The 22,991-nt window shown below is 36.6% G+C and overlaps 1 protein-coding gene across 7 annotated transcripts in view; it reads left to right on the forward strand.

Annotated features, from left to right (window-relative positions):
• The window catches only part of PTPRK (protein tyrosine phosphatase receptor type K), a 598,377-nt gene that overhangs the window by 203,261 nt on the left and 372,125 nt on the right, over positions 1-22,991 (forward strand). For all 7 annotated transcript variants that reach the window (XM_028494462.2, XM_028494461.2, XM_028494460.2 and 4 more), the window contains exon 3: positions 13,510-13,781. In XM_028494462.2, the coding sequence (XP_028350263.1) occupies positions 13,510-13,781 (272 nt within the window). The remainder of the gene's footprint in view (positions 1-13,509; positions 13,782-22,991) is intronic.

Genomic DNA, 22,991 nt, shown 5'->3' on the forward strand with positions numbered 1-22,991 from the left:
TTAAGCACTTTACATATTCAATATCTTTCTCACTGGAATGTTGGATGATTTAAATAAGATATTTTTACTGTTTTAAATAGTTCCATTAATATATTCCAGTTAGCCTCCATCATCATGTGCTATGTGTAGCACATCATCTGCTATGTGTAGATCACTGTGCAGAATCAGAGGCAGTAGAAGTTTAACTTTAAGAAGTGTACTATTGAGTGTGGAAAATTCTATATATTATAAACTCCAAGGTAGGAAATGTGAAATTTTTTAATTACTTACAAAGTTATATGTTCAATCATAGGAATTCCTAGAGAAGGTAGGAATTAGGCTCCACAGGGGAGAAAAAGAGACCACAAGTCTTCTAAGCAAAAAGGAGGGGTAAAACAAGGCAAAAGAGCATGTTGTATCATTATGAATTGTGAACTAGGAGTTCATGCTGGTGATTCATGGCAGATGAGCAACACAAGGTTTATATGGACCATACTTGTGAGGATTCTGAGTACCAGATGAAGTGTACGGTATTATCTGTGTCTGTGCATACACTGGGTTACATCTAGTGGATGGTGTGACACCATGATTGGAGTGTCACTGCCAGTTCATGGTACTTGCAGAGTTTAGTCACTACTTGCAGGACCATTTAAAAGTAATCACTTTTTTTTTTTAAAGTTATGTAAACAGTTCTTAGGGAGATATTTGGTAATTTTATAGTTAGAAGGAAAAAATGTTGGAGACCTATCCCTGCTTCTGGTTATCCTCAAGGGAGAAAAACTTGATCCTCTTCTATGTGCTTAAGGTGTTTCCACTTATCTTATGAATATGACCGAAATCCTGAAAGTTACATCTCAATAGTAGATGGAGTCAAAAATGTGAAGTTATTGAAATTTCCATTTTCCCTTCTCCACATTCTCCTTTTGCGGGGGGTGGGGGGATGGTGGTTTGGGAAACACCTGTGCTTGATTGTTGGTCAGAGTTCCCACTGTTACTTGTTTTGGCTGAAAATATTTTCTATTTTAGCTTCTATAGTACATCCCAGAGGGAAGCTTTAAAAAGTTAGCGTGGGAACTGAAACTCTACAATTTCTCAATGTTTGTGTTCACTCATTGAGCCCTAAGTTAGCATTTATGAAAACAAAATACAGTCCTTATTTGCTCTTAGGGCAACAAGAGCACTGTCGGAGTGGAGGTCACTTGTTCACTTGCATCATGCAATTTTTCTGGTTATGTTTAAAAGGAATGTTTTGTTGGAATAATATCCTTGGGTGATTATATTTGCTAAGAGGAAGTTGAATTAATCGTATTTCAGCAGTCAGAGAAGTATTTGCCTGTTCTTCCTTTCCTCACCATTGACCAATACCGCAGTTTACAATTGACCAGGTGTGTTTTGGTGGGGTTTTTTTCCTTTTTTTTTTTCTTTTAATAGCAGCTGGATTGGCAGCATTGGAGATGGAATAGCTTATCCTAGAGAACAGTGTTATGCTTTGTTCTAGTATTGGGAACCACTAATTCCACTAGAGCTATCTTAAGTTAATGTAGGCTCAGGAGACTTCAAAAAGGCCTTGTAGTTTAAAAAAATTTTATATCACATCCTTGAATTGTAGAAGACTAATCGTCTTGTGACCAAAAGCAACAATCTCTGCATTTGAGGTGATGGTATCATTCTCTTTTGCTTTTTTGTTTCCTGGAACTTCAGTTTCTTTTATCATATTTGGATGGTTTATGAAGTGACTTGGGAAGACAGAAAATAAATGTAACCCCAGTTTTTTCTACCACTGCGTTCGTGCCTCTTTTGTCTTTCCAAATTTTACATTTAAAGTGTAAGCACTTCTTTTCTTCTTTTTTCTCACCTCACTTGGACTCTTTTCTTTATTTCTCTATATTCGATTTCTCACTTTTCTCTCATGTTCTGTGTTCTCATTCCCTTTTGCTTTTTTTTACACTTTGTCTTATGCCTTCTAAGGCAGGCACTGTTTTCAAAAACAAGCAGACAGATTTTTGGTTTAAATAATACATTGTGAGTAAAAAAGTAAAAATATGTTTTTACTTTGATAGTTCCTATTTCTGTAATCCCCATAACAATCCTCTCAAACGGTATTTTTATTATATCTATGACACTTATCTTTTCTGGGACTGATTTTCATCAGTAAAATGGTAGAGGAGAGGTGGATGGCTGGGGTGAGTGGTGTCAGAGCCAGGCTGCAGAATCAGGTCTCTGACTTCAGAACCTGAATTTTTAACCTTTTCATAGATGGGAATATGATTTCCTTTGAGTGAGAGTGGAATGAATGTTATTCCTTCCTTTCAAATCTTTTATAAAGTGTCTTCTATTGTAATTTGGAACTTTAGGGTTTACTAAAAGAAGCAACTTCCTTGGTTGCCAGTTGAATTCTTGTAGCCTGATTATCCTTGAACCTGAGAACTCAGCTGAGAAATTTTGCTCAACCTGAGTTGTTCTCTGATTGAATATTGCTTGCCATTTGCTTATTCAGTAGTTGTTGACTCTTGTTACTAATTTTAAGTCAAAATAAAGTCTTATTCTTCTGGTATATGGTATATGAACATTTTAAAATAGATTTTTGGTACCCTTAGACATGCTGTGACTGCTGAGTAGGGTATTTTGTTTTTGGGAATATCCGTTTATATGGAAATAAGTAAATACTGTACGCTCATTCTGGACTGACCTTAAGTTCTGGTCTTTCATTATTAACAGAATTAAGATACATCCAGACAACAGGCTGGAATTGTTAATGTGATATTTAGTCTTTAGGCAGTTTCCAGAGTCCGCAGGCTATACCATCTTCTCATACCTTTCAGTGTTCTTTTCAGTCTTGGTTCCTTTGAAAAGGCAAGTGATGATTACAAAATTGGCTACGGAATAAAGACTCTCTTGCCTTTTGGGGTAATGCAACTCTGATTATTCTCTCTGAAGTTGCTTTTCATTTTAGCAACTGCTTCTCAAAACATTTCAGTACCACTTAACACAAAAGCTACACAGTTTGGAGAGCCTTGTGGGGGGAGCGCCAAGATTTCAGAAATCAGAGACATCTTAGAACAAAGATCTTAAACTGGGCTTCCCTGGTGGCACAGTGGTTGAGAATCCGCCTGCCGATGCAGGGGACACACGGGTTCGTGCCCCCGTCCGGGGAGATCTCATATGCAGCGGAGCGGCTGGGCCCGTGAGCCATGGCCGCTGAGCCTGCGCGTCCGGAGCCTGTGCTCCGCAAAGGGAGAGGCCACAACAAGTGAGAGGCCCGCGTACAGCAAAAAAAAAAAAAAAAAAAAAAAAAAAGATCTTAAACTTAGATTTATGAGTTTTATAGCTGTTGGTAACGTTATGTGTATGTGTGTTTCCAGTGTGTATTTATATCAGATTTTAAAGATAAAAAGTGAAAAGGGTAGAGTTAGAAAGAAATAGGCAAGAAGGAGATGGGAAAGGAGGGTTGATTCACAAGGGTTGAAAGGAGTCAGGTAGAATCTTGAAGGGAAGGGTTGAGAAAGGTTTGAGTACCTCTGTATTGGAAGTGTTAAAGTTTACTATTCTTTAACATTGTTATCTCATTTTTCACCTTGGAAAATGTTCTTTTTATACATTTTCCAGTTTTATTCTCTGTACTGTTTGATAGAGAAAGGAATGAATATGACAAAGGAACACGTATTAAGGACCCGCCTAATCAGTGTGTTTTAGCACATCATACAGACAGTCTCATTTAGTCCTGACAGCAGACCTAAGGCGTTTAGGCATTCCAAGATAAAGAAACCAAGACAGAGAAAGGTTTAATTATTTGCCCAAGCTAGAGAGTTGAATAGATGGTTAAGGAGTAGGGAAAACTGGAGTCCTAAAAGATCCTGATGAGAAAAGCACAAAAGGTTATAAAATTAGCCTCTCTTTAGGAGGGGGTGAGTGATTATTAATAATAGGTCTTTTTGATAATAGGTTGCACAGATTTTCTGTGTCATACAGGTGAAAATGAAAATTCAGGTAGTCAAAGTAAGGGCCAATTAGGTTCATGTTTTTGCTTTCGAAGATGTTGTAGGGGAAGGAGATTAAACTGTAGCACAATGTTTGGCCCAGTTTCTAGATTTTATTTTTTTTTTAAATATAAACTTATTTATTTATTTATTTATGGCTGTGTTGAGTCTTCATTGCTGTACACGGGCTTTCTCCAGTTGCGGCGAGCAGGGACTACTCTTCGTTGCGGGGTGCGAGCTTCTTATTGTGGTGGCTTCTCTCTTGAGAGCACGGGCTTCAGTAGTTGTGGCATGCGGGCTCAGTAGTTGTGGCTCATAGGCTCTAGATTGCAGGCTCAGTAATTGTGGCACATGGGCTTAGTTGCTCCGTGGCATATGGGATCTTCCTGAATCAGGGCTCGAACCCATGTCCCCTGCATTGGCAGGCAGATTCTTAACCACTGTGCTACCAGCGAAGTCCCTCGTTCCTAGATCTTAATGTGTAGCAGGTAAACTTCCTGAGGTGACTAGTCTCCCAAGAAGGAGAAATGTTGTGCTATTTTACCTGAAACCTTCCTCTTACAGTTCTGTGTTTTCTGAAAGTTTCAGATGCTGTTCTTGAAAATAAAATACATTTTATTTTCAAGTGTAAGTTGGCTACCTAGAACAAATACAAAGCCCTTACTCGGGGATTAAGAGAAATTTTATTCCTGCAGAATGTTGTTGAAAAAGTTTTATGTTTTGTCAAGGCAATTGAACGGACATTTTCGGGAGAGTAAAGTTGTTGGAATAGAATCCTGTGAAGTTGCAAGTTCTGTCCTTTTGTGTTGGAGTTTGGGGGATGAATTTACTTTTTCTAAATGTGTGTCTCATTCTGTCCTTTAGAAACAAACTTTATAATGTAGGGGGTGAATCTAGTAGAAGGCATTATCTTAAGAAATAATGGAAGGTAAATGTTTGAAGAAAATGATAATAGACCATGAAAAAAGTGAGGGCACCTATGTCAACCTTACCAAAATAATGGAATCTCTGGGGGGAACTGTCAACATTGAGAACATTGTTTTTTTCCTTTCTTTTTTAGAACATTAAGTTATTTGATTCAATGATTTTTTTTTCTTTTTTGTTCTATCTTTGAAAAAACAACACTGCTACAATTTTCGAAATTCTTCATTTTTGCTCACCTTTATCGGAGTTCACCAAGAGTTTATATGTGCAGAATTCCTCTGTTAGGTGCTAGGAGGAAAAAGAGGTTTCTGATCTTGAAAAGGTTGCGCTGGGGCTGGGGGGATGCACCAACCAATATGGTATATTTGGTACATACGAGAGCATTATAGAAATGCTACAGACATGCAGAGCAGGAAACCTGAATAGATGGTTGTCAAATGTTGTCGTAAAAGCCTTCCACTCCATGCTGAAGGCTCCCGACGTTTTTCTAGATTTTTGAATGAACAAGATAGATGAAGTACAACTTTTTTGTGGAGTTTTTCAATCAGGTAAACAAATTAATTAGATTCGGTAAATGGCAAGTGCTATGAAGGCAATAACAAAGAATGGCATGTTAGAAAGAATCTTGGAAGGAACTACTTAACAGACCAAGGAATGCTTCACCAACATACAGTATTTGAGATGAGACCTGAATGATAAAAATAAGCCAGCTGAGGAGAGAGTATTCCAAGCGGAGGAAAATCCAGTGTAGAAACACTGACACAGACATAAGCTTGGATCTTTAAAAGGCAGAAAGAAAGAAGTCCGCTGTTTCTGGAGCATGTTGAGTAGAAGCAGAAAGGGGTAGGAGACAGTGTGAGAGAGGAAGGCAGGGGCAAGAATACACTGAAGCTGAGAGGTTACAAAGTTTGGATTTAAGTCTCACTGCAGTGTGGAGATGAGAAAAGATTGTATGTTTTGAAAAACTCTGGCTGCCTGTAGAAGACTACTGTAGGGCTGCTAGTGTGGAATTCATGAAACCTGTTAGGAGCCTCTTCTAGTTGTCCTCCTGAGAGGTGAGAGGGGACTTGATAAACTAGGGTGCATGAAGAAAAGTTGGATGGATTGAGGAGAGAGTTTAGAGGCAATAGGAATTGCCAGTGGATTACAAGAGGAAAGTGAGGGAAAGGGAAAAATCAAACTGATTTCTAGGTTCTTAGCTTTATTTACTTGGTATATCATGGTGCCACCTAATCAGATGAAGCAAAATTGGGGTGAGGAGAAAAAAGTTGACTAAAGGAAGTGAGAAGCTGAAAAATATTGTGAAAAATAAGACATTGCCTTCAGTTTAGTAATGGCCACATAAATGCTTAGAGATATTAATTTTACAACAAAGAAAAAAATCATCCCAGATGGACTGGGACCCAGATTGCTATTTCAGTTGTCACTAGTCTCTCTATCCAGCGGTCCTGATTATGGTTTCTTAAGCTGGCTGGGCATGAAATTATATTAGTGTTCGGTGTCTTTAGTTTTTTCACATCAACAGTTTCTGGCATGTTCTTTGTTTCTGCTGGGAAAATCTCACTCAGGGCCAAGAACTGTTTTGCACAGTGTGCTGGTGTTTTGGTAGCTTTTGGTAGCTATTCAACATGGTCTTCAGAACACACAAAAATGCTTTTCTTATTAAGGTAGAATATTACTTAGCCTTTGGACTTGAACTGGAACTATACCATTGGCTTTCCTGGGTCTGTACGCCTCAGCCTCTGTAATCACTTAAGCCAGTTCCGTCCAATAAACCTCTTTCTTTCTTTGTGTGTGTGTGTGTGTGTGTGTGTGTGTGTGTGTATTGTTTGTTTTTCTGATGTACCTTGATCAATATACCCTTTATATTAATACTGGTGTAAAACTATTCAGTTTTTTTGATTTTTATTCTCCAGACATCCAACATCCCAGTAAAGACTTTTGTTTTACAGAGATCTTTAAACCATGCAGTAACTGATGAGGAAGTGGATTCGGTGTAAATAAGTGCACTGATAATGTTCTCATTATAGCATGAAGTTAAAGAGAATTGTGCATATTAAAATATAGTGTTTCTTCATATGTAGTCCAGGGACCACTGTGGGTCCCCAAGACCATTTCCGAGGATCTGTGAGCTCAAAACTACTGTCAAAATAACACTAAGATACTCCTTTACCTTTTTTCCCTTTCATTTTCTCATGAGTATATGGTAGAATTTCTCAGAGGCTACATGATGTGTAATATTACAACAGATTGAATGAAGAAGTAAAAATGAGAATCTAGGTATCTTCTATTAAGTCATACATTAAAGAGATTTGCAAAAGTATGCCTCCGTACTATACTTTTTGGGAAAATGTAGTAATTTTTCATAAAAATATTTTATTTGGGTTATATATAAGGGCTTTATTACTGTTAATATTAACTGAATTGACAAATGTTTTTGAAATTTCTTAGTTTGAATTCCTCATATGGTCAATATTGATAGACAAGAACTCACAGGAACAAAAGCTCTTTGATATTCTCAATATTTTTTAAGAGTGGAAAAGGGGTCTCCTAAAACTAAAATGTTTGAGAACCATTGCTCTAATAGAAGGTTTTGTGTATATACAAGTGGCTCTGACAAAAATGTTAAGTGCATTTGTACTTCCAAACATTATACTCTTTGATCAAATGATTCTGTTTGGAAGCAGCATAAGTCAGTTCCAGTTGTTTGCTTTATTTTTGTTGTTGTTTTGACATTTTCAGATAATTTATCTCAAGTAGAGTTGGTACTGCCTCAACAGTTATATGCTGTTATATTCTAAGAGCTAGTCTGTCTCCTTCTCACTCATTCAGTCATTCAATTAACCAAAGAAGTTCTCATTGAACCTCTACTATATACAAAGTTGTTGTTTAATGCAATGTCAGTTCATTTTCTCATGAGTGTATGGTAGAATTTCTCAGAGGCTAAGCTAAGCTGCTCTAAATCTACCCTGCAGTACCTGCTGTATGAGAGTGGAGCTTGACCCTTTAAGCATTTCTCCTTTGTAACTAGCACAATGTTAAGCTTTGTCAATAGAGGGTGCTGAGGGGGCATTTTAGTGGGAAGGAGCTTTTCCTCTTTTTTTTTTTTAAATGTTTTGGCTGCATTGGGTCTTCATTGCCGCACTCAGGGTCTTTTGTTGTGGCACGCTGGCTCTCCATTGCTGTGCACGGGCTTCCCTCTAGCAGTGGTGTGTGGGTTTTCTCTCTCTGGTTGTGGCACGTGGGCTCTGTAGTTTGCAGAACGCGGGCTCTCTAGTTGAGGCGCGCGAACTCAGCAGCTGTGTCACATGGGTTGCCCCGCGGCATGTGGTATCTTAGCTCTCCACCCAGGGATGGCCCCCGTGTCCCCTGCATTGGAAGGTGGATTCTTTGCCACTGGACCACCAGGAAGTCCCTGGAGCTTTTACTCTTGACTGAACTTTGTATTTTAGTTTCTTCTTGCTGATCCTGCTTAGCTGTACGTCTCCCGTTGCATGCAGTGCCTCATGAGCTTGCAGCCCCAGCCCTGGCCTGGTGACTACCTTGCCCTGTCCTCCCAGCATTCACATAGCTCACTCCAAACCCTGCTATGTGGGAGCGTTTCCTGCTTACCCCGCAGGTGTGGACCAGCTCTAGACTGAGTGACCCAGCAAAGGTCTTCACCACCCAGTGGGCTGCAACCACACCTTCTAAGGGGATCTGATTCTAGGCAGCCTCACTCCCTTTTCTACGTTTTTTTTTCTGCCTTGGGTATTGTGGTTACCTTTAGAGTTATCTCTATACTTTTAAAGTCTCTACCCTCTTGTAGATAATAATTCTTTATATTATACTTTTACTGTTACATTGACTGTGTGACTTCTCTCTTCTGATTGGACTCTGAATGAATCACGTGCTTTCTAAGAGAACATTATTACTCTTCTGTGGGAGATAAATGTTCCTATGTAAATTATTTAAAATTTGTATAAGAACATTGTATTGTATAATGAAGGAATAGAACCAGAAAGGCAGAAACTGTGTATTGAAGGCAGGGAAAGGTCAAGGTGGGCTGGGGCTGAAGAAGAATAGTGAGTAAGAATTGGCTAGGGGCTGAGATGAGGGGAGGATTTCTTATAAAAGCGTGAGCCTGTTCTGGAGGAGAAAACTGGCAGGATATGTGGAGAAAATAGTGTGCGCTCTGTCAGTTTGGGGAAGCTGGTTTGTGAAGAGAAGTCTTAGTGGGAAGTAATGTGGAAAAAGTACTTTGGGGCAAGATCATGGAGTGTGGTCAGTACTAACCAGAGAAGTAGAAATTTCTCTCTGCTTACTTTATAGGGAAAATTCAATGGATATTGAATAGAACTGATTTAATAAAAATATTGTTAATGTACAATAAAGGAGTTTTAGGAAGAAGTATGGAAACCTATTTATCATTCATTATTTTCTTAGCAATTAATCCTATTGTCTGTGTTACTATGTTTTTCCTAGAAGTATAGCTTAAAGATAAAATTTTTATTAATACAGAAAATCCATTGGGCATTATTTGTTTATCTAGATATTAGACTGTGGTGTTTATGAGTATGGGACTTGTTTTCTTTGTGTCTTCTTTTAAATAAAAACTGCTATTTAGTCTAAGTACTTGCAGTCTCTCTCTTTTTTAATGAACTGAAAGAAATGAGAAGTTCCTGGTTTTTGTATTGTGTGTTTTTGAAAGCCAAGTTGCTGTTAATCTGTAGGATTCAACTAGGATTTATTTTTAAAAGGCAAAAAAAAAAAAAAACCAACCCTGTGTTTATTTCCTAAGTATTTATCATTATTCATTTGATGTTCCTGATATAAGATAGCATTTATATAGTCTTTTTTTTTAGCGTACGAATCTAATGCATGTTCATTGTAGAACATCCAGTGAATATATGTGAACAAAAATAAGAAAACAGAAGACAAAGTACAGTTTACCCCCGATAGTGCAGTTAATATTTTGCTATGTATTTTTTGTTCTTTTCCAGTCAAATGCATGTTTATGTGTACATATATGAATACACCCACACACTTACACAAATGCATTTATTTAATATAAATATATATTTTCATAAATGAGTATAATATCTTATAACCTACATATTTTACTTAACATATTATATCTTCCATTAAATGGTTTTAATAATATCATTTTAATGTCTTCATAATTATTCATCAAACTATTTTATCATAATTTTACAAATTGCCTATTATTGGACATTTAAATACTTTTGCTTTTCTTTATTTTAAACAGTGTAATGATGAGATAGACATCTTTTTTAGGCTATATCTTTGTACATATACATGATTATTTTGCTAGTGTACATTCTTAGATTTGGAATTACCAGACCAGAGGGCATATATCTTTTTATAAAGGTTTTTGTTTCTCATTGGCAAATTACTTTACAGGAAGTTTACACTTTAAAAAAAATTATAATTATAACCATTTACATTTTTCTCCTCTGTCTTAAATGATATATTTGAGAACTCAATTGCTCAAGAGACTGTAAGGGATATTTGTAAGGCCCCACTAAAGAAGTCACATTGATTAAAATTAGTACATTATATGTGTGTGCACGCAGATGTTTCATTATGAAGACTTGAGATAGCTAAATTACAACTGAATAGAACTAAACTCATCAGAAATCTAAGGGATTAGTTAGCTGATAACAAAACAATAGTAAATAAGCTTAAATTATAACATAAAGAATGAAGGAAGTACGTGTTACACACTTTCTTGACTCTTCTGGTTGGTAGCCAGTTATTCTGGGAGTCTGTGGAAGTAATTTTTAGAAGTTGATAAGAATAGCATAGTGTTCTCTATGTTTGGGATGATGGAAGGGAATCTTGTGTCAAACAGGGAGCTACCTCCATGGTGCCTGGGGGTAAATTGCCACTATTTGAAGTCAGATGGCAGAAGGATTTAGACGGCTTTTTTTTTTTTTTTTTTTTTTGCCGTACGCAGGCCTCTCACTGTTGTGGCCTCTCCCGTTGCGGAGCACAGGCTCCGGACGCGCAGGCTCAGCGGCCATGGCTCACGGGCTCAGCCGCTCCGCGGCACGTGGGATCTTTCCGGACGGGGGCACGAACCCGTGTCCCCTGCATTGGCAGGTGGACTCTCAACCACTGCGCGCCGCCAGGGAAGACCTAGACGGCTTTTTGATGCTAGTGCTTCTTCCTTTCTGGAACTGTGAAATAAATACATATTATTCCATAGCACTCAGAAAATGTAGCAATAGTCAGGCTGCATTGAAAGAAGCCCATTTAGCAGAAACACTCTATAGAAATAAAATATCAGTGCTTCTAAAAATTTATTTAACTTTCACCAGATGCCCTTGAAATGCTGAAATAGTTTGGACAAGGTTTTATTTTGTGGCTTTTGTCTTTCTAATCAAATTGATAATCCCTACAAATTAACTTACTTTGCTGATCCCATTTTCTTAATAAGAAAATTATTGTAGCTTAAAAGTGCAACTGGCTGAAAATTGCTAAATGGTCTTAATGGTAAATATCATACTATGTAATTAAAATGTGAGACAAAACATTTTATTTCAAAGTTTATTTTCCAATGGAAGAAAATAACTATTTGAAAGCCTGTAAATCATTTAGAGAGCACTACTTTAAAACTGACAATCAGAAGCCATCATTGATGCAGACTTGTAAAAATAATTAAAACCCACTACTACCATAATACGTCACTGAAAAAAGTTGTGATAGCCGTGGAGAAATAGGTCACTAGGTTTGTGAAGAAGCTGAGGCCCAATAACACGAATTAACTTATCCAAGATCTCAGGGCTGGTCCTACTTAAAAGCCATGACCATAATTGATCTGTTCTGCTGTGGTAAATATGAAAGACATCTCTGTAGTTCAGCCATGGACTTCAGAATGTGAGTATAACCAAGAATAGAAACATCCTGCCTTTATAAATTGTGCTGGGATCCAGGATATCCTATTTAAAAGAGAAAGACATAATTTCTTCAAAATATACACGGCCATTTTATTCTGTTAATGTGCGATCTGTGAGAATCAGGGGAGAACAAAGGAGAAAAGAAAAGAATTCCAGGTTACAAGAGAAGATGAGAACTGGGAAAAATGAAGCGAAAGTAATGTCAATTGCTATCACGATAGTAAGTTTATTGTGTACTTGGCTTGGTAACTGACAGTGTTATCACATGAAATCTTCACAAAAGTTCTGAACCTTAAAGTACCACTGACCAGGAATTAGTAAAATTTGAAACTTCGGTTTCTTAAGTAGTTGAAGCCCTCTTATCTGCTGTGATTTAAACTTGTTGTTGGGGGTTAATTGAACTAGTTAGATGGGTAGTCAATGAGTGTTTAGTGTGTCATGGCAACAGTTACTGTGTTTTAAGGAGGAGACACAGAGGGTTGATTAAAATTCTTCACGTTCATCAGTAAGAGAGGTCCAAGTGTAACACTTGGTTCTGTAACCCTGGGTTCTGTAACACTACATCTAATACATTTTGGTTAAAATTACACCCTGGGGAAAGATATTTTACAATAAAATTTGTGTTCTACCATAAGTGTGATAAATGGGTGTCATTACTTAAAATGTAAATAGTTACATTTTTGTGATACATGTCTTTGTTAAAATCCAAAGGGACATGAGAAAAACTGGTTGTTTTTCTGAAGAGGTCCTAGGACTAAGATCAGCAGCTAATGTATACTTAGCACTATATGACTTTGCCTGCCACGCAAAGAGTGTTTGGGGGTGGAACTATGAGGAACTGGGAGGTTGAGACTCTTTTATGTTCTTTGCCTCCTCATGATAGATTACCAACGAATGTTTAAGCCAAAGGTAGTGGAGTAGATTAGTGATTTTCAAACCAGATTTCTTGCAGCTCTAGAAGAGCTTAGGGACTGTTACAGAATTGGGGACAATAGCAATGGTGATTAGCTGACTGGTTAGTGGAGGAGGCTTCAAGTAGGTGAATCTACTGTGTGTTAGAGTCCCGGCTCTAAAAGTTTTGGCATGTTAAACTTCAGTCCTCACACTTACACTGCAAAGTATCCATATTCCCCGAACAAGTCCAGAGTTCTAGTACATTGCAAAAGGTCACACAACTTGCATAAATGATAATCTTGGGATCTGAAATCAGAAATGATTCCAGTGCCTGCACTCTTAGCCCCTCTCTGCATTAGTATTATGAATGGGGAAAAGGAAAAATACACTCCCTGTGTAAACCAGGCCAATAACATATTTCTTTTGTTTGTTTATTATTTTTGTTTGTTTGATAAAAGACCTTTGTTTAGCAAGACTAGAGATTATTTAGAGTGGGATCTGGACTTGAACCAGGCTCTACATGGTCTGTTTGACTTAGAATAAGTTACTAATTGTGCCTCAATTTCCTAATTTGTAAAATAGGAATAATATGTTGTGAAGAGTAAATGAATTTGTACATGTTATGTACTTCGAACAATGTCTGTTACCCACTATAAATTCAACTCATCTACCTACTTGTTTGATACCTTTTTATACCTCTGTTCTGGAAGATAGTCTTTTAAAATTAAATTTAATACTCAGAATAGATTAGTATTTTAGCTTTCTTTCTATTATTATATTTCCCTTTTTGCTTATATATCTATTTAGCTTTATTTTATGTAATGTCATTTCAGGTTCCTATATGATAGTGGATTCTTCAAATCATGACCCTGGAGAAAAAGCCAGACTTCAGCTGCCTACAATGAAGGAGAACGACACTCACTGTATCGACTTCAGTTACCTATTATACAGCCAGAAAGGGTTGAATCCTGGCACTTTGAACATATTGGTTAGGGTGAATAAAGGACCCCTTGCCAATCCAATATGGAATGTGACTGGATTCACGGGTAGAGATTGGCTTCGGGCTGAGCTAGCAGTGAGCACCTTTTGGCCCAATGAATATCAGGTAATCACCTCTTCTTTTCTGGTTCATGCTTTGATGTCATTGGATCTCACTGTGTATGTAATACTTAGAGGTAAATACTAGCCCCATAGGAATGAGAGATTGTTTCTTTAGCTCTCCTCCAGTGCTATGCTTGAGGAAATGTTTGACTACATTGGCACAAAATCTTCAAAGTAGAGAAAATATTTCAACATATGGAAAAATGTAGTTTAGGTACAAAATTTGTTGGTTGTTTGGCAAAGAGCTGCTTATTGACAGATATATTTCTCTGTCTCTGTTCAGGAAGAAATAGGCTTTCTGAGTTGAGTGTACTATTCAGACTGGATTGGTTTACTGGCTTCTTGAAAATAACATTTGAAAAATAAACATGAAATAGTGTTTCATGAACTATGTTATCTAAGGGGGAGGCATTTTCAATAATTTTAAAATATTTTTTGTCAATTACATGGAGTATAAAAATAGGCAAACAAAACCTCACCAAGAATTGAGTGGGGGACAGTTTTGACTTCAAGGTAGCACTAAAGAATTTCAGTAAGAGTTTAGGGTCTTCATTCTAGTGGCGAAGTGAATGCTTCATTCCATCCCAACTGCCACTTGACTGCCTCTAATTACTTATTATTACTCATAAGTCTCCCTTCCATGGCCTATCATGGCTTCTCCAGCCCCAACTATAAAAAAAATAAGCAACCAACAAAAAAAGTTGTCCACATGTCTTTGGATCTCCCCCCACCCCCCAGAAATGTTTGATTTAATTATGAGTAAACCAGACAATGAATAGTGTCAATACCTACATTGTGATTTGTGTGACAGAGTTTATATGGTTGAACCAAAGAAGTCCATTTACCAGTTTGGAAAGTTGTTCAGTAATCTTCATTGTAAAGTTCAGGACTTGGTAACAGAAAGTTACCTCTTCTGAAGGTTCACTTCTGTGTTAGATTTCGAAATTTAAACTTTTAAAAGATTTGCCTGTTCGTAGCTTATTATAGAACCTAATGGGAATGAGTTTATGTAAAAGTATATTTTTTATTATTGTTGGTGAGTACTTTATAAGCTAATAGTTTTATTTCTGCTTTTTAAAAAAGCATGTTAGGCTTATCTTTATTCCTGGGAAGAGGAGAGAGGAAATCAATGCATTCTTTTAATTGCTTTGTTCTGAGTTGACTTTTTATTTTATTAAAAGTCTCTTACTTCATACAGGTAAGGTTCTCCATTCAGGGTTATGTGTCTAAGAAGATTTCAATGGATTTTTATTAGGTACTAGTTGATTCCATTATTCCTGAACAGAAGGATGTTTCTCTTCAGTCCTGGAGAACCATCTGTTTCTTCAGGGTGCATAGGTCTGGGCGGGCTGCTTATGTGGTAGGTGAGTGGGTGGAGGTGTGTGAAACTAATGCTAAAGCACTGAAGCAAGATTAACGGGCTCATCTATGACAACAGTGGGCTGATAACTGTCATTGCTGGGTCACCCTTGCAGCACATTATCATCATACTGATTTCTTTAGAATCTGTTATTGGAGCTTAACATAACACTAAAAAGAAAAAGCTCTGATTGAGCAAAATAAAAGTGTCCACAGATTCAGCCTCCTTAAACTAAATTAAAGCTCAGATAACAAATCTAGCAAAATTATTAAAAATTTGGGTTCTGGAGTAAGGTTGCATATATTCAACCCTGTTTGTTGTTTGCTACCTGCATAGATGGTACGTTAAAGAATCAAATTGTTAGTTGTATCTTTGAAAATAAAACCCATAGAAGTAGATTTTGATAAATCCAGCAAATAATGTATCTGTGGTATCATACAGCTGATCCTTTGTAGCTAAGAAATGGCATACATGTAATTACCTTTTCCTATTTTTTTGCTTAGATCTATCTTTGAATCATTGATATTAATAACATTTTCTTTTTTTTTACCAAATTGTAGTTTCTATTTTATTTGATTATTTTTTATTGAAGTATAGTTGATTTACAATGTTGTGTTAATTTCTGCTGTACAACAAAGTGATTCAGTTATACATATATACATTCTTTTTTATATTCTTTTCCATTATTGTTTGTCACAGGATACTGAATATAGTTCCCTGTGCTATGCATTAGGACCTTGTTTATCCATTCTACATGTAATAGTTTGCATCTGCTAACCCCAGACTCCCAGTCCATCCCTCCCTTACCCCCCCAATAACATTTTCTTATAGCACAGATTTCTGGAATGTTAATTTTAATGTTGAGTTGGTAGTACCAAGAGCTGGATGAACACTTCTTTGTTCAGTCTCATTTTGCATGACAAAGCTGCCTAGGTTACTTGTACCTGTGGTATTTTAAAGCAAACAGTGCAAAAGGAACCTGTGCAAGTTTCAGCCTGGCTAGTGAGATCTTTTTAGAAATCTCTTGTCAGAGAAAATGATTGCTAAATACATAGAACCTGTGGGTAAATGTCTCTTTGTTGCAGACTGAAATTTGAGCGATAGGTCATTTCTTAAGTGATTACTTTGCTTCCACATCCTTTTCCTTAACTTGCAAAACTTAACAATCAATGAGAGCAAATAACAGAGCAGAATATTTTTTATTCATGTGTCTAGTGCTCAATAAATTACTTGATTGATGTTTTCATCGATTTTGTCATTTAGATACCTAGTGGCATATAGAAACAACTATATTAATGTAACATTTTTGCTATTAGGAAATAGCGTGAAAAACTTTTGACTATCGCTTAATGCAGACTCTATGGATTTTTAAAAATTAAAATATAGCCATTGCAATGTGCCATGTTATAAGCCTACTCTTTCATTCTTAAAGAAACACTGCATATTTTTAATGTTCTCAGACTCTAGATTAGAGTTATGATATTCATAGAAATTGTTCTCCTTGGTTCCACAGTTTACTCAGCTTCTCTTCTCCAGAGATCTTACACCCTTCAAACTTGCTCTTTAACCTTGTTTTTTAACTTCTCATTTTTCTTTTGTGTGTCTAGTGAAGACTCCTTTCTCTTCTTTGCTTGAGCCATTCCTTATCTGAACACTCCTTTGGTACCACCCCTTTTCACCCAACTTTAGCAATAACAACAGAAGCAGTCCAAAAGAAAATAGGCTGAGAGAGCTCCTACATTTAATTAGTATAGGATAACTTTTGTATGAAAACCTTACAAGCTAGCTCTTCTCTTTTCCATTTTTCTGTTGAACTAAATATCTGAAAAAGATATAGCACAACTTTGCTGTGATTTTTCCCTTCCCAGAGATTCCATCTTAGCAGATGACTAAAGAGAAGATTGATGTGGTAATTTAATTACTTAAGCTGTGGACTATTCAGTAATGAGGAGATGCCAGTTTTTAACCCCAAGAAACTTAACCTCTGATTTGAAAAAAAAATACATGAAATTGTGAAATGAAAGCAAAAATGATTCTCTGAATAATGAATTTTGGTTACCTGGAAGATCAGGATGAGGGTCCTTGTCTCTGGGACCAGCCCTTCCTGGGCAAATCTTGACTCTACTATTTAGCGGATGTGCAGCCTGGGGAATATTCCTTAATCGCTTTGACTGTAGTTTCCTCATCTAAAAAACGAGGATCACAACAGTACCTACCTCACTGGGTTGTTCTAAGTACTGAATTAATACATAGTGTTTAGAAAAGTATCTGACACATAGTAGGGGTTTACCATAAATTAGGTTGACGTTATGATGAGTAAACAAAAAGATTGTGAACTCTATTGGATTTAATAAGTGCTCAGCATTTTCTTCTATTGTGAAAGCATACTATTCTTTTCTTTTTGAACACGGTTATTTTTTAGAGCAGTTTTAGGTTCACAGCAAATTCGAGAGGAAGGTACAGAGATTTCCCCATATACCCCCAGTTCCCACACATGTATAGCTGCCCCCATTATCAACATCTCCCATCAGAGAGGTACAACAGATGAACCTATATTTGGTACAATAGATGAACCTCTATTGACACATCATCATCACTCAAAGTCCGTAGTTAATTTTAGGGTTCACTGTTGGTGTTGTACATTCTAAGAGTTTAGACAAATGACATGTATTCATCATTATAGAATCAGAGTATTTTTACTGCCCTAAAAGTCTTGTGTGTTCCACCTATTCGTTCCTCCCCATCCCTACTCTCTTTTTTTTAGGTTTTTTGTTTATTAAAACATCTGATTTTTTGGCACATTATTAGCATGAGGTCACACCATGCGAACCTCTGGGGATATACAGGTAAAGTCCTTCTTCTCTTGAAGCTTACAGTCTAGCTTGGCCCTGTAGAAGATAAAAATGTAAATCAGATGTAGAGTCTGCCTTTAAGGAGCCTAGTCCAGATGGGAAGGTGAGATATATGTAGATAAAACTTTGAAACAATGTAGCATTATTAAATGACTTAAGAGGGGCAGATCTAAAATGTAGTGGGGAAAATGAAAACAAAAGACTTGTTTCCAAAGTAATTTGAGACAGAAATGGGACTATAATTCTTGTTGCTTGATTTCTCTATTCCTAGATTAGTTTGCTTTCCACCGTACCTCATTGTTTTTGTTAAACCACCGCTATTTGGAACGAGCACTTTCTATAGTGAAAAACAACAAGCAAATGTAAATTGCATTTATGACATGAACATTGCAGTGATACAACTAATATATAAGGAACGGTTTCTCACCTGTGTCTTCAGAAGCAGTAGATGGCTTTTTAGCTCAGTATACTAATTATAGAAAGTATCATATTACATGTATCTTATTTGCCATGGTTACAAGTTGCTAATTCTTCCTGTTTTTATAGGCCTTAAGTAAGAACTGTAAATTTTTTAATTGCTCTAAACAGAAGTAAAAAGAAAAAAAAAAAAACAACAACCCAAACATTATGAGTTATTATCTCAGTGTTAAATTTCAACTGAAAATCAGCATACCTCTAAAAGTGTTATTTTCTCCACTCTGGAAATCTGACCTGTCTTGTATGTGTAAAACTAAATTCTGCTCTTGGATTAAATCCATTAGTTTCTTACTGAACAGTGAGGTTGTTACCAAATGAGGCAGGCAGACATAACTTCCAAAACTATTAGTGGAAACCTAATCTGCTGGTTTCCATTAACTGGGTGCACATCATTAATCACAAAAAAGTTGCGTGATGAAAACTACAGGGGTTTGGCCTGAAATTGGAAAGTGATAATATAGCTGAATATGCCTTTTTTTTTTTTCTTCACCTCCTAATTCACTGAGAAATAAATGCTGAACTTTTGCCACCCATTTTCTTCGTAACATTTTTCACTGGTTTAAAAAACTGTAAGAACTGGACAAGCATGGGGTCTTTTGTTTTTGTCTCCTTTTTAAAGGTTTATGTTAACATGCATTGCACCGATATTTTGGCAATGGAATGTTTGTTACACTCCAGAGATACTACTGCTTTGGATCCAAGAAGATTGGGACTTAAACCAAATGACTGTTTACTTAAATAAAAAGTGTCTAGAAGTTTGATCTCGAAGGATGGAGCTGAAGTAAGAGCATGCTCATGAACCATCCATGCAAGGAGGAAAGAGGATATCACTCCTGTGCCATAGCTCTTGGAATGCCCTCAATTTTTAGTGCTCCTCATCCAACCGTGTAGAGCCCCACTGAAGAGAGGAGGGTGGCAAGATTTTTCTTTTGTAGATGGATTTTCTTTCCTAGTCTGCTTGAGCTGCCATAACAAAATACTATAGACTGAGTGGCTTAAACAACAGAAATTTATTTCTCTCATGGTGTGAAGGCCAAGGATCAAAGAGTTGGTCTGTTTGTTTCCTGGCGAGAGCTCTCCTTCTGGTTTGCAGAAGGCCACCTTCTCCCTGTGTCCTCACATAATGAACAGAGAGAGCTCTGGTGTCTCATCCTCTTCTTATAAGGGCACCAGGCCTATTGGATTAGGGTCCCACACTTTTGACCTCTCTTAACCTTAATTACCCCCTACAGGCCCAATCTCCAAATACAGTCACATTGGTGATTAGGACTTCAACATATGAATTTGGTGGGAGCGGACACAATTCAGTGCATACCACTAGGTATATCTTACAGCTGTAACTTCATTTATAACCATTATAAATGACTCTGGCTCATTATCTTGTATGACAATATTGCGGATATTATTAATTTCCTGTTGAATAGTCAATTCTACTCACTTTTTTCCACGTTGGCTAGGTACCCTCCCACCTTACTTACTTTCCCAACTTACTTTGCAGGTAGTAGTGGTCATGTGACCAGCTCTGGCCAATGAGTTATGATGGAAAGTCAGCTGGGAGACTTCTGGGAAGGGTGTTATTCCCTGATTAAAAAGAGATACATGTTGTTGCATGAGAACATGATGCTTGGCACTACTGCAGTTATTTTGTAACTCTGAGGAAGAAGATAACAAACTGAGGGCAACAGAAGAAAGTATGGAAGGAGCCAGGGTCCTACTCTCAGACAAAATAATAACACCAGCAACAATAACAATAACAATAATAACTTTCAAAACAACTTTTAGTTGAGTATTCTCCTATGCAGCCCAAAGCATCCTAATATATCATGTCACATCTTTGTTGACCTTTCAGTCAATCCCACTTCTCAACAGATGTTTGTAGATAGCACATGTGAGACATATGGCAGAATTAAAAGTATACATATCTATCTATGAATGAAACAATTAATATTTTTCAGTCCAGTTGCAGGGAGAAGACAAAGCTATATAACTGAAAATGTAAATAGGACTGTAATAGAATGAGTCAATGACTGAAGGGAGTAGAAAGAAAGGAAGGAAGGATAATTTGTTGAGTGTCTACCATGCAGAAGACACTGAACTGGATACTCCCATATATGTCATCTTTACTTTGTTTTAATATTTGATCAAGTGCTAAGTGAATGTTTCATATCTTCATACATGGACTAAGTTGCTGGCTTTTAAGTGGTTGAAATTATTCCCCTTTTCCTCTTTACTAATTTAACCTTGCTTTTAAAATTTTGGAATTTAGCCATATCAGTGACACATCTGAAGTTGACTAACTTCACAACTAAATAGGCTTATTTTAGTTCTGGTAACAGTAATTGCCTAACACGGGCATTCTGGCTCATTTTTACACTGGCACCATACCTTCTGTTTGATAGGCTGTTAACAAAGCAGCTTTTTGCTGCTCATTTTTACTCTTAATGTTTCCTTATTTGTTTCATTTAAAGTACTCCAAATAGGTGTGAAAAAACTTTCACGTTATTATAGTCATCGTTTTCTTAAAATTTACCATCCTATGAGGATGACTTCTTTCTGTTTCCTGATGGTGATTTGCGTTTATTATAAAACACCTGCTTTAATTTTCCTTTGGACTCTGTTTGCATTGATTCATTGATGAAACTTACAGTGTGTAAACAAATGAAAAAAAGAGTCCTGTTAACACAGTATTTATTGCAAGCAGATGACAGAAGTCTCTTGTTATTCTACTGAATCATACCTGTTTTCATTTATTGTAGCAGGGGCTGTCAAGTGTCCCTTCACTAATTCTTCTGAGAAATATTTCCATGAAATTAATGCACTTCCCTTTTAATAGCAGATTGAAAAATAATGCGCAGTAAGCAGAGTTAGGCAATGTTTGTTCAGCTTATGACTTTTTCTTAGGAGTTTGTTTCATCCAAGGGGACTGGGGAAGACAGATGCTCCAAAGGGTGGAAGAGATGCCCGTACCTCGCTTGCTCACTCACTTACGTTCAGCCCAGCTTGTTGAATCCAAATGAACACACTACTGATTCCTTGTTTTCCATACCTCAGTATCCATTAATTACATACATTAATGGGCTGATCTTCATGTACCAAGATGAAAAAAAAAATGTATACTACTGGGGCAGGATTCCTAGCCAAACGCAAAAAAATGTAAGAACCATTTCCTTCTAATCCATTTAATCTGACAATGCTGTGCCATTTATTAATGCAATACCATATCAATGAGAAAAATATAGATAACAATTTAAAATCAGTTCCTTGTTCAGTGATTTTGTCTGCTGACTTTGATGGTTAATTGGAATCCCCACCCCACCCCGCCAAAGGCTTTTGATTTTCTGTACAATCTGAATTCCTGTGCGACCTCTTTGTCCATTTCCATGTCAAAGACGTATTTTTCTTTATTTTAGGCTGTACGTGGTGTGTAACAAAATATCGCTTCCTCAAGGGAAAAACAAAACTAAACTGGGTGACATTATGTTTTTATCTAAAATTTAACTTTTTTGCTGTGGTGATTTCAGTTTCCATTCTTAGAACATAATGGAAAAAGGAAAGGTTGTAATTATCTATTTAGCATAAGCTTTTCAATTGAAAGAGTATGGTAGGGAGGAAATATAAAGGAAATGTCAGACATATTTGTACTTTGTATCTAGTTTACTATTCCTTTTGATTATTCTGTTGTTAGTAATAAAAGTTGAAATTTAAAGGAAAGCAAACTTTGGACACTGTAAATTAAAACATCCACTTATGTAATCTAGTGGACATTATGGTTAATTTTAGCTGTTTTGATTTTCAAAAGGTATTTTTAAAGCTGTCATTATAAAACTAGCTGCTACATGTTATTTCTGCACTTAGTTACATAAATAACCACTGCACACACCACTGGAATTCCCTGATGAGATTTAGATCCTTAATATTCTTTGAATGATCTTTTAAAAAAATCATTCTTCTCAGCTTTCTGGAAGCAGTAAATCAATTCTCATTTTATGCTTAAAAATAAGGTGTATACATTATATTTACATTCTTATATTTTAAAAACATCTATATGACTGGACACCCAGATTATAAACAAATACATATATTGACTGAGCTAACTTAATTTGAGGAATTTTAATTTTTGAGTGAGTTATTTTGTATTACCCTATATATTGATTAAAATTATTTTATGTATTTAATAAAATATTGTCAAAAATAAAAAAAAAGGTGTATAGTCATAAATTTATACCAAGTAATAATTCAATAAAGTAATAAAGAATGGAAAATTTCTAGCACCTAGAGATCAAAGATTGGTTCAAACTTAAACATCTTTAGATCCTGGAGTTTTGCAACAGCAGCACAAATATAATACTTGGGAACAGATACAGCGATTCTCTGGGTTAATATTTATTTATTTATTTGTTTGTTTATTTGCGGTACGCGGGCCTCCCACTGTTGTGGCCTCTCCCTTTGCGGAGCACAGGCTCCGGACGCGCAGGCTCAGCGGCCATGGCTCACGGGCCCAGCCGCTCCGCGGCATGTGGGATCT

Source organism: Physeter macrocephalus, chromosome 10 (assembly GCF_002837175.3).
Source record: "Physeter macrocephalus isolate SW-GA chromosome 10, ASM283717v5, whole genome shotgun sequence".
Taxonomy (NCBI): Eukaryota; Metazoa; Chordata; class Mammalia; order Artiodactyla; family Physeteridae; genus Physeter; species Physeter macrocephalus.